We start from the raw sequence: 12,060 nt of genomic DNA on the forward strand, positions 1-12,060 counted from the left end.
TTAACCAACGTGTCCACATACACATTGCCCAGAAGAGGGCATTGGGCAGTGATCGGATGTGGGCTACTGCCCCTCCATCGACTTCCCCCATCTCCACCGTTCCGCCCCCCCTCTCCACCGACTCTCCCTCCTTTCCCCCCCCCACCCCCCCCTCAATCCCCACCCTCCATATTACAGTAGGTTTCAAGAGCACAAAGTGAACCTTCAGTTTGACACGATAGCATATCTGAAATATTTGTGTTCTGTTTCTTTTGATCAAACTTACAGTGCTGATGATCAAAACGGGCACAAAGAAGCTGAATACAAAGTACCTCTTCGTCGTGAGCCAGCATCTGCGAGAAGAAGATAAAAGGCAGTCAATACTAGTTGGAACGTGCCTGGTTCCTGTAAAGGTAGACAACATTGTCACAATCAGCTAACCAAGGCCTGCATGATCTTGCACTGGCTCCCAGCGTCCTGGCAGTGCCTCCAAGATCTTTCGCCTTCTTTTCAAATCCTTCATTGCCTCAGCCCCATCCTATTTATTCATTTGTTCACGGGATGTGGGCGTCGCTGGCAAGGCCGGCATTTATTGCCCATCCCTAATCACCCTTGAGAAGGTGGTGGTGAGCCGCCTTCTTGAACCGCTGCAGTCCCGTGTGGTGAAGGTGCTCCCACAGTGCTGACTTTGTCGTAGAGGTTTTGCACAACTGAGTGTTTCGCAGGGCCATGTCAGAGTCAACCACATTGTTGAGAGTCTGGAGTCACACATAGGCCGGACTGGGTAAGGACGGCAGATTTCCTTCCCTAAAAAGGAAATTAGTAAACCAGATTTATTTAATTAACTGAATTTAAATTCCCCAGTTGCCATGGTGGGATTTGAACTCATGTCCCCAGATCATTTTCCAGGCCTCTGGCTTACTAGTCCAGTAACATAACCACTATACTACCATCCCCCTAATTTGGGGACATCTTCTCCAGCCACATGTCCTTACCTGGATCCTGTATCTCTCTGAATATGCATGACTGCTTATTCTCTGCTGCCTCGATTCTGGACCACCGGACATCCCAAAGCACTTTAAAGTAATTAAGCAATTTTGGAGTGTAGTCACGGTTGTAATGTGGGAAACACAGCAGCCAATTTGCGCACAGCAACAGCGAGGTGATAATGACCAGATAATCTGTTTTTGTTGATGATTGAGGGATAAATATTGGCCAGGACACCGGGGATAACTCCCCTGCTCTTCTTCAAAATAGTGCCACGGAATTTTTTACGTCCACCTGAGAGAGCAGACAGGGCCTCGGTTTAACATCTCATCTGAAAGGCAGCACCTCCAACAACACAGTGCACTGGGAGTGTCAACCTAGATTGACATGCTCAAGTTCCTGGAGTGTGCCTTGAACCCACAACCTTCTGATTCTGAAGCAGAGTGTGCTGCCCACTGAGCCACAGCTGATACTTAAACATAACAGGGGACATAACAGTACAACCTTCATCCCAGATCAGAGTAAGCGACACATATAAGATTCAGCATTCATAAGAAGACACATAAAAATGGAAACTCACGAAGATGGGGTACCATATCCTTCGCAATAAACTGCTGCTGAAATTGCCACTATCAGAGCCGGAACTCCGTAACCAATCCAGTAAATGTACCTCTCGAAAGGAACCCTTGGTGCGAAAACCACCTCCACCATCAGGTAGAGCTGGACACCTTCCAGGAACATCCAGGCGAACATTGACAGGAAGGAGTAGTGGAGAACTGCTGCGATGACTCCACAAAATATCTAAACAGAAAAGTCACGGCGTGAGTTCAGTACGCCAGTGAATGCAAAATAGATCAGAAGGAAGACTTGTATTTATAGAGCGCCTTTCACAACCACTGGACATCCCAAAGCGCTTTACAGCCAATGAAGTACTTTTGGAGTGTAGTCACTGTTGTAATGTGGGAAACGCGGCAGCCAATTTGCGCACAGCAAGCTCCCACACACCAATGTGATAATGACCAAATCATCCAAGTGACATTGATTGAGGGATAAATATCGGCGCCAGTATACCGGGGATAGCTCCCCTGTTCTTCTTCGTTACGCCCACCTGAGAGAGCAGACGGGGCCTCGGTTTAACGTCTCATCCGAAAGACGGCACCTCCGACAGTGCGGCGCTCCCTCACATTCCTGGAGTAGGACTTAGAACCCCCGACCTTTTGTCTCAGAGGCAGAGTGTGCTACCCACTGAGCCACAGCTGGCACTGCCCCTGAGCTGACCGAACGGGTGAGCGGCTGGCCTTAGTGGGATGTAGTCGGACTGGAACCTTTTTCCCCAACGAATACATGACCAGACCGTGTGGCTGACGGGACAGGAAAGGACGATTAGGTGCGTTAGACCGCTTCCCCGTCAGCATGTCGTCACTTTAACTGAACAATCATTAGGCTTTCTTACCCGATACCCCGTCAGGGAGATTCCAAAAAGGAAGAAGAAATCTGCGATGAACAAACTCAGGCACAGGTTCATGTGGATGATACGCCTTGTGTCTTTAAGGGGATAGCAAGTGACAAAAGTGAGTAATGCCATGAACAGACACACCAGCGAGATGCTTAATCCAACGTAGGTGATGACTTTCAGCGCAAACACCTCTGGGAGTTTCTGTCAACACAATACAGGAAGATCAGTCGTCCGGGATCATTTAACAATTCCATTTTCCTTCATGTATTATTACATTGTCCCCAACTCCTGTCTGAGGCGAAGCCAGACTATTGGTGTCATGAAATTAGCTTTCGACCACATATCCGCGGCATAACTAAGCCCGCCTATTTCCACCTCTAACATCGCCGTCTCATCTGCTGCTGAAACCCTCACCCATGCCTTTGCTACCTCTAGACTTGACTATTCCAACGCACTCCTGGCTGGCTTCCCACATTCTACCCTACCTAAACTAGAGGTGATCCAAAACTCGGCAGCCCGTGTCCTAACTCGCACCAAGTCCAGCTCACCCATCACCCCCTGTGCTCGCTGACCTACATTGGCTTCCGGTTAAGCAACGCCACGATTTCAAAATTCTCATCCTGGTTTACAAATCCCTCCATGGCCTCGCTCCTCCCTATCTCTAATCTCCTCCAGCCCCACAACCCCCCGAGAGATGTCTGCACTCCTCTAATTCTGCCCTCCTGAGCATCCCTGATTATAATCGCTCAACCATCGCTGGCAGTGCCTGGGACCCCAAGCTCTGAAACTCACTGCCTAAACTTCTCAGCCTCTCTACCTCTTTCCTCCTTCAAGACGCTCCTTAAAACCTACCTCTTTGACCAAGCTTTTGGTCACCTGTGCTAACTTCTCCAGTTTATCCACATAACTGAAGTCTCTCATCACTGGAACCATCCTTGTAAAACCTTTCTACACCCTCCCTTAGGCCTTCACATCCTTCCTAAAGTGCGGGGCCCATAACTGGACACAACACTTAGTCAAGGTGGGACCAGTGTTTTATAAAGGTTCATCATAAATTCCATGCTTTTGTACTCTATACCTCTATTTATGAAGCCCAGGATCCGGTGTACATTTTTAACCGCTTTCTCAACCTGCCCTGCCACCTTCAACGATTTGAACTTTAATTCAGATTAAGTGGCTGGCTGCAGAATCTACCATTGCATAATTTGTACTTAGTCAGTGGTTTAATGGGCCGGGTTCATATATTTATATATATATGAATAATTTTAACAAAGTGTGCAGTAATTTAAATCTTCAGAATACAATGCATTAAAAAAAACTAAAAACAATTTTGATTACAAATAGTTAACGATGTTAAATGTTGCCAGGTATTTTTACAAGCCTAGCTGCAGAATCATAAAGAGCTCGGCTATCAGTCATCAGTGCAATAGCTTTATAAAAATAGGTTGAGGATTCTGTCACATGGTCTGTAGAAGGACTGCTCCGCTAAGGAATGCTGTGACTGGAACTCCCTGTTCCTGATATGAGTCTGAACACTTGACACAATCATTTTTGAAGAAGAGCAGGGGGGGGCGGTTATCCCCGGTGTCCTGGCCAATATTTATCCACCAATCAACATTGCTAAAACTAATTATCTGGTCGTTACATCATCATCATAGGCAGTCCCTCGGAATTGAGGAAGACTTGCTTCCACTCTAAAAATGAGTCCTTAGGTGGCTGAACAGTCCAATACGAGAACCACAGTCCCGGTCACAGGTGGGACAGATAGTCGTTGTGGGAAAGGGTGGTGTCATGTACGTACTTTTGGGATCACTAGCCACTAGATGGCATCACTGTTGGAGGCCATTGGGCTGCACGAACGTGTGCGCAGCCCAAGTATCAAAGGCCAGCCATTTTGTACATTAGTCACTTTAGGCCTGAATAAAGCAGAGCCAGGGTTATACATCTTTGAGTTAAACAGTACTCAGTCAAACAGTTATTGCATACTGAACAGGGAGGGTGGGACAGGTTTGCCGCACGCTCCTTCCGCTGCCTGCGCTTGATTTCTGCATGCACTCGGCGATGAGACTCGAGGTGCTCAGCTCCCTCCCGGATGCACTATCCTCCACTTAGGGTGGCCTTTGGTCAACTACAGAGGAATCTCCCAGTTATCAGCCACTGGGAAAGTTGTTGCTGGAGTCCTCCTCAACCGTCTTCTCCCTATGGCTGAGGAGCTCCTCCCGGAGTCACAGTGCGGATTCAGTCCCCTACGGGGCACAACGGACATGATTTTGACAGTGCGACAGCGGCAGGAAAAATGCAGGGAGCAGCACCAGCCCTTGTACATGGCCTTCTGGTCGTTACACAGCACTGAAGGAGGCCTTCTGGCCCATTGTTCCTGTGCTGGCTCTATGAAAGAGCTGTCCAATTAGTCCCACTCCCCCCGCTCTCTCTCCACAGCCCTGCAAATTAAGTGGCTGCTCCCAGCAGGGCAGTCGAGGCCGATCCTGACCACTTGCCACTGGATGGTGAGGAGGAGCAGGAATCCTGGAGCTGATATTTACTCTCCTCGGCTGTGTGTGGGAGCTTGCTGTGCACTACTTGGCTGCTGCGTTTCCTGCGTTACAGCAGTGACTGCACTCAAACGTACTTCATTGGCTGCGACATCCTGGGATTGACATCCTGAAGGTCAATGTTCACTATTATTTTGGGGGGGGGGGGGGGGCCATGTGGCCCCTTTAATGGGCCCCATTCTAAATTCAGCACATGCGGGGTTTTTTTTCCCCAACTTAAAAGCCGGCTGAACAGCTACATGGCTTTAAGGGAACATTGCTTGAGGCTGTGAAAGGTTCTATATAAATGCAAGTCTTTTTTTCAGCTGGGATTCCTGTCTGCTATTTTCATGGTAACTTTTATTTATTAACTCTCCCTCTCTTTTTCGATATTTGTGTCCTTCTATGTTTTCTCTCTATATCCCACTCCAGGGACTTGAGCACATAAATCTAGGCTGACACTCCCAGTGCAGTGCTGAGGGCACGCCAGCTTAGCCTCACAGCTAACCTGGCGTACCTTGATGACCCTGAGATGCAGAATGCCCACAGTGCTTGGTCTGCCCTCCAGGCCACCATAACCAGTGTCTGCAAAAAAACGTTTGGTCACTCAACCAGGAAACACCAGGACTGGTTTGATGAGAATGAGCAAGAGATCCAAGAGCTAATAGATCGCAACGCAGGGCATTTCTGAGCCTTAAACAGCAACCCAACTCGGGAGCAGCAAAGCAGCATTACAGACAGCTAAAGGCTAAGGTCCAACAAAAAACCCGGGACCTAAAGAACAGGTGGTAGATGGAGAAAGCACAGGAGATACAGCAGCTGGCCGACAGCCATGATGTGCGAGGGTTCTTCACCGCAGTCAAGGCCACATACGGACCAAACTCCCAAGGCCCCACCCCACTGCTGGCCAAGAACGGGGAAACACTCATCAAGGACACTGAGGCAGTCAGGACCCGCTGGAAGGAACACTTCGAAGATCTCCTCAAATCGAGACTCTGCCTTTGACTCGAGTGTTCTCGACTCCATCCTGCAGCATGCTACTCGCCACCACCTCAGTGAGACCCCAACACTGCACGAGGTAGAAAAAGCCATAAAACAGCTAAAAAAACAACAAGGCTACGGGAGCGGATGGAATCCCTGCTGAGGCACTGAAGTATGGTGGAGAGGCACTACTGGCGCGAATACACGACCTCATCTCTCTCATCTGGAGAGCGGAGAGAATGCCGGGAGATCTCAGAGATGCAGTAATCATGACCACCTTTAAAAAAGGGGACAGGTCCGACTGCGGCAACTACAGAGGAATCTCCCTGCTATCAACCACTGGGAAAGTTGTCACTAGTGTCCTCCTCAACCGTCTTCTCCCCGTGGCCGAGGAGCTCCTCCCGGAGTCACAGTGCGGATTTTGTCCCCTCCGGGGCACAACGGACATGATCCTTGCAGCGCGACAGCTGCAGGAAAAATGCAGGGAACAGTGCCAGCACTTACACATGGCCTTCTTCGAGCTTACAAAGACCTTCAACACTGTCAACCGCGAGGGTCTATGGAGCGTCCTCCTCCGTTTCGGATGCCCCCAAAAGTACATCACCATACTCCGCCTGCTCCACGACGACATGCAGGTCGTGATCCTTACCAACAGATCCATCACAGACCCAATTCATGTCCGGACTGGGGTCAAGCAGGGCTGCGTCATCGCCCCAACCCTCTTCTCAATCTTCCTCGCTGCCATGCTCCACCTAACAGTCAACAAGCTCCCCGCTGGAGTGGAACTAAACTACAGAACCAGTGGGAAGCTGTTCAACCTTCGCCGTCTCCAGGCCAGGTCCAAGACCACCCCAACCTCTGTCGTCGAGCTACAGTACGCGGACGACGCCTGCGTCTGTACACACACAGAGGCTGAACTCCAGGACATAGTCGATGTATTTACCGAGGCGTATGAAAGCATGGGCCTTACACTAAACATTAGTAAGACAAAGGTCCTCCACCAGCCTGTCCTCGCTGGACAGCACTGCCCCCCTTGGCCCTGGACAACATGGACCATTTCCCATATCTCGGGAGCCTCCTATCAACAAGAGCAGGCATCGACGACAAGATCCAACACCGCCTCCAGTGCGACAGTGCAGCCTTCGGCCAGCTAAGGAAAAGAGCGTTTGAAGATCAGTCCCTCAAAACGGTCACCAAGCTCATGGTCTACAAGGTCGTAGTAATACCTGCCTCCTGTATGGCTCAGAGACGTGGAACATGTACAGTAGACACCTCAAGTCGCTGGAGAAATACCACCAACGATGTCTCCGCAAGATCCTGCAAATCCCCTGGGAGGATAGGCGCACAAACATTAGCGTTCTCGTCCAGGCCAACATCCCCAGCATTGAAGTACTGACCACACTTGATCAGCTCCGCTGGGCAGGCCACATAGTCCGCATGCCAGACACGAGACTCCCAAAACAAGCGCTCTACTCGGAACTCGTCCACGGCAAACGAGCCAAAGGTGGGCAGTGGAAACGTTACTAGGAGATCCTCAAAGCCTTTGATAAAGTCCGACATCCCCACTGACACCTGGGAGTCCTTGGCCATAGACCGCCCTAAGTGGAGGAAGTGCATTCGAGAGGGCGCTGAGCTCCTCGAGTATCGTCGCCGAGAGCATGCAGAAATCAAGCGCAGGCAGTGGAAGAAGCGTGCGGCAAACCAGGCTCCCTGCCCAACCTTTCCCTCAATGACTATCTGTCTGACCTGTGATAGAGACTGGTTCTCGTATTGGACTGTTCAGCCACCTAAGAACTCATGCTAAGAGTGGAAGCAAGTCTTCTTCAATTCCGAGGGACTGCCTATGATGATGGTGCTGAGGGAGTGCTGCACTGTCGGAGGTGCCGTTTTTCAGATCAGACGTTAAACCGAGGCCCCATCAGGTAGATATAAAAGATCCCACGGCACTATTTCGAAGAAGAGCAGGGGAGTTATCCCTGGTGTCCTGGGCCAATATTTATCCCTCAATCAACATAACAGAATATCTGGTCATTACCACATTGCTGTTTGTGGGAGCTTGCTGTGCGCAAATTGGCTGCCGCATTTCCCACATTACAACAGTGACTACACTCCAAAAGTACTTCATTGGCTGTAAAGCGCTTTGAGATGTCTGGTGGTCATGAAAGGCGCTATATAAATACAAGTCTCTCTTTCTCCATTTGCCTGGTCCTCTCCGCTTCACAGCTTCTCAACCTCTCTCTGCTTTCTGCTGTGTAACCATGTTTATGAACCTCTCTGTTATATATGCTCTGTGTAGTCACTGTATGTACTAGCAATAAAGTTTACACTCTGTGTATACCTTGCTGGCACCACTAGAGGGTGCAACTGGTGGAGACCAGGGTTTCCTGCCCCTGTGGCAGAGGCTGTCCACCAGAGGGCACTGTGGTAGGAGACCGGAGGGTCACCTGCATAGTTGTGCAGGGCCCAGTATAAAAGGCTGCCCATCATGCTTGTGCCTCGCTCTGGAGTTATGAATAAAGGACCAAGGTCACTACAGTTTGAGTACAATACATTGCCTCGTGGAGTCATTCACAAGTACATTACAGACATAACACTTTCTCCCTGCCTCCCTCTGCCGACACGGACCTGCTGGTTTACATGGCGGATTACCCCCGAACATTTGTACCTTTAGCGCCATCAGCACGGCAAAACTGGAGAGGTGGAACACTCGGCACACGGTGTGTGTTCTGTTACAGCTCACCAATTCACAGCCTTCGGTAGACCAGAGGCTCCCACTCGCTGTGCGATTCCAGTAGACGCAGCTTATATTTGCCTCATTTTTATTGATCTGTAGAAAAGGCAAGGGAATCTTTCAGGAATCCATGGGTCGGTGATATTGCCTTATGACATCACTAAAGCACACACCTCAAGATGATGTCATTCCTTTTATTGTATAAACAGCAGTGGCTGCATTACCACAGTACTCCAGAAGGTGGTGCTATATTACAGGGTCAACAACCAGGGGGCATAGATTTAAAGTTATTGGGTGGAGGTTTAGAGGGGATTTGAGGGGAAATTTCTTCACCCAGAGTGGGTGGGGGGTCTGGAACTTACTACCTGAAAAGGTAGTAGAGGCAGAAACCCTCACCACAATTCAAAAGTTCTCGGGTATAAGGGGGTGTCTTATGAAGAAAGGTTGAGCAGGTTGGGCCTCTACTCATTGGAATTCAGAAGAACGAGAGGTAATCGTATTGAAACGTATAAGATTATGAGGGGACTTAACAAGGTGGATGCAGAGAGGATGTTTCCACTGATAGGGGAGACTAGAACTAGGAGGCATGATCTTAGAATAAGGGGCTGCCCATTTAAAACTAAGATGAGGAGGAATTTCTTCTGAGGGTTGTTGTACATCTGTGGAATTCGCTGCCTCAGAGAGCTGTGGAAGCTGGGACATTGAATAAATTTAAGACAGAGATAGACAGCTTCTTAACCAATAAGGGGTTATGGGGAGCGGGCAAGGAATTGGATCTGAGTCCATGATTGGATCAGCCATGATCGTATTAAATGGCAGAGCAGGCTCGAGGGGCTGTATGGCCTATTCCTGCTCCTATTTCTTATGTTCTTATGTTCTTATGTTAGGAGCAGGATTACCCCTGCTTCCAGCAGGTGAAAGGACCAGCTGAAAATTGGGGCAATTAAAGTAGAATTGTTCAAGTTGGTTGTCTAGATATGACCTCTCACCTGCTGGGCGGCCTTCGCTGTGACCCCCATCCCAAATCCTGGGGCGAGGTCGTCTGCACAACAGGAGATGGCACCCTGAACCGTTCACAGGGCAGCAGAATTGGCGAGCTGGGCTTGTTGGAGTGGCCTGAATTCTCGCTTAGTTCCTCTGCCATCTTGACCATTGGCCCGAGATCAATCACCCTTTGGGGCCTTGGCATTGGCCAGCTCCCACTTCTGGCCATCGCCTCACGCGGGCACACTTGCCGCTGGCCGTCAGCTGAGCGTTTCCGGGGCAACCTGGAGTCTCCGCCTCCTGGTGTTATGTCACAATAGAGAAGAGCGAGTTGGGCGGAGGGAGCGCCGTGCTCCCCCCTCCATGGGAATCGATCAATGGGAGTAGGAGCCAGGCGCAGACAGATTATCTGTAAAGTCCCCCACTCAACCCCCCCCCCCCCCCCCCCAGCCTAGGTCACGTTAGCTTCGAGCTGACAGAAAAGCAAGACTTGTAGCTTCCTTGATTTCAACTACAAGAGGATTGAAATGGTTCCCATAGACTGAAAAAGCAATGATGCCACTGGCAAATGAAGATTGCGAAATGGTGTTATGCAAACCTTGCTGTGGTTGAAGGTGAGGGTGATGGGATGGGTACGAAAGGTTCTGTTCCTGTTGCTTATCACCACCGTTAATATTTGTGAGCTCAACTTCGCCCTGTGTCGATCAGGTTCGGCTGTGTCCTCCAACTCTTCAGCATTCTTGCCCAAAATGGCCTCCATGTTTTTGTAAACAATTAAGCCAACAGCAGGAATTGTCCCATCTGTTGGTGAAATGAGAGCGAGCAAAATTGTACCACGCCCATCACACGAACCGAGCTACATTTTTCAGCCCTCACATCATTATCATGACACTTACTGCCCTGTGTTTTATTCACACAGAGCACAGCGCACACAGCTCCTAACATGGCAGGCAGCTCTCTCGTAAGTCTCCGGAATCTGCCTGGTTCTGTTTATTATTAACTCTGCAGTTGCAGTACACAATACGTCTGCAATGTGGAGCTACAAACATTACAAGCTGACAGACATTACACATGACACTTACTGCCCAATAATTGCGGCCCTGGAAGCTTTTCCATCCACCTGAGAGGGCAGACGGGGCCTCGGTTTGATGCCTCATCCGAAAGACGGCACCTCCGACAGTGCGGCACTCCCGCAGCACTGTACTGGGAGCGTCAGCCTAGCTTTATGTGCTCAAGTCCCTGGAGTGGGACTCGAACCCTCAACCTACTGACTCAGAAGCGGGAGTGCTGAGTATTGAGCCACAGTTGACACCTGCCATAGCTGCGTTGGCAGCAACTTACACCCAGCCAGGCCCTAGAGGACAGCCCAGAGACGGATAAAACAGCCAACTGTGCCGAGAGCCAGAGGGGGAGCAGAAATGGGTACAAGTATCCTGTGAACTGTGGGGAGGTGGCAGTGGGGGTGTAAATTCGGGAATTACCACTTTTGGAGGTTGGGGGGTCAAGGATCTCGGGGTCCAGGAGTGGCGGCAATTGTGGTAAGCAATTATCTTTTGTTTTATTTTCGAGACGCTTGGAGTTGGTTTCCTCCGAGGCAGCCAATGTTTGTGAACCCATGTAGCAGTGATAGGTCCCTTATTTGCATATGGAAAGGGCCTAACGCTTGCTTCATGTGGGAGTAAAGGACACCTCTTGTTTGTCCTTTCCCAATATGGTGGGTGCTGGGCCCACTCTTCCTGCCCGCTATTTTGAGGCCTTAGGAGGCTGTGTAGTGCCCAAAAAACGGGCCCAATTTAAAGCCCCTATCAGTTCTAAACGGCTTGGGATTCTTTCTAACGCAGGGCAATGCCCTTCTTAACCCATAATAAATCAACAGTTAGCAGTGATACTTTACCTGATGCCATTTCTGCAAATACAGCTGGATCGACTTCCAAGGTGTTTCCCAGTGTCGATACGGCTAAGTGTTCTTCAGGATTTATTTGGCGCCTTATTACAATTTCTAAAAATGCAAGAGTTGACTGTTAAGTTCTGCTGTCACGCATCATATTTCTTTCTTTAAAATTATCATTCATGTCCAAGTTCCTATTAGGCCGTCAGTACTGATGGGTCGGGTTCTTTCTAGTTACGGCTTTGTATCTCCGTGATCTCCCTTCAAATCTGGATGGAAGTTCCCCCATTCGCTGTGAGCTGGAGCAAGCCAAGCTCAAAGGGAGTGTGGATTAGCATACAGCTTTTCCACTCACAGCGTTGGATTGGGGAACTTACCCTCAATTATCTGACATGGAACAAATGTTGGCCAGTCTTAACCCAGCTTCTGATCTAGGTGTTGCAAATTTATATCGAACCTTGGTTAGACCACACTTGGAGCACTGCGTACAGTTCTGGTCGCCATATTCTAACAAGGATATAGA

The 12,060-nt window shown here is 49.6% G+C and overlaps 1 protein-coding gene across 1 annotated transcript in view; it reads right to left on the reverse strand.

The window, feature by feature from the left end:
- LOC139237981 (adhesion G protein-coupled receptor E5-like) overlaps positions 1 to 12,060 on the reverse strand; it is a 73,271-nt gene that overhangs the window by 10,993 nt on the left and 50,218 nt on the right. The window contains exons 7-12 of the mRNA XM_070867349.1: positions 11,544 to 11,648; positions 10,248 to 10,450; positions 8,600 to 8,761; positions 2,420 to 2,623; positions 1,547 to 1,767; positions 266 to 332 (exon numbers count right to left, since the gene is read on the reverse strand). Of these exons, the coding sequence (XP_070723450.1) occupies positions 266 to 332; positions 1,547 to 1,767; positions 2,420 to 2,623; positions 8,600 to 8,761; positions 10,248 to 10,450; positions 11,544 to 11,648 (962 nt within the window). The remainder of the gene's footprint in view (positions 1 to 265; positions 333 to 1,546; positions 1,768 to 2,419; positions 2,624 to 8,599; positions 8,762 to 10,247; positions 10,451 to 11,543; positions 11,649 to 12,060) is intronic.

Source organism: Pristiophorus japonicus, chromosome 24 (genome assembly GCF_044704955.1).
Source record: "Pristiophorus japonicus isolate sPriJap1 chromosome 24, sPriJap1.hap1, whole genome shotgun sequence".
Taxonomy (NCBI): Eukaryota; Metazoa; Chordata; class Chondrichthyes; family Pristiophoridae; genus Pristiophorus; species Pristiophorus japonicus.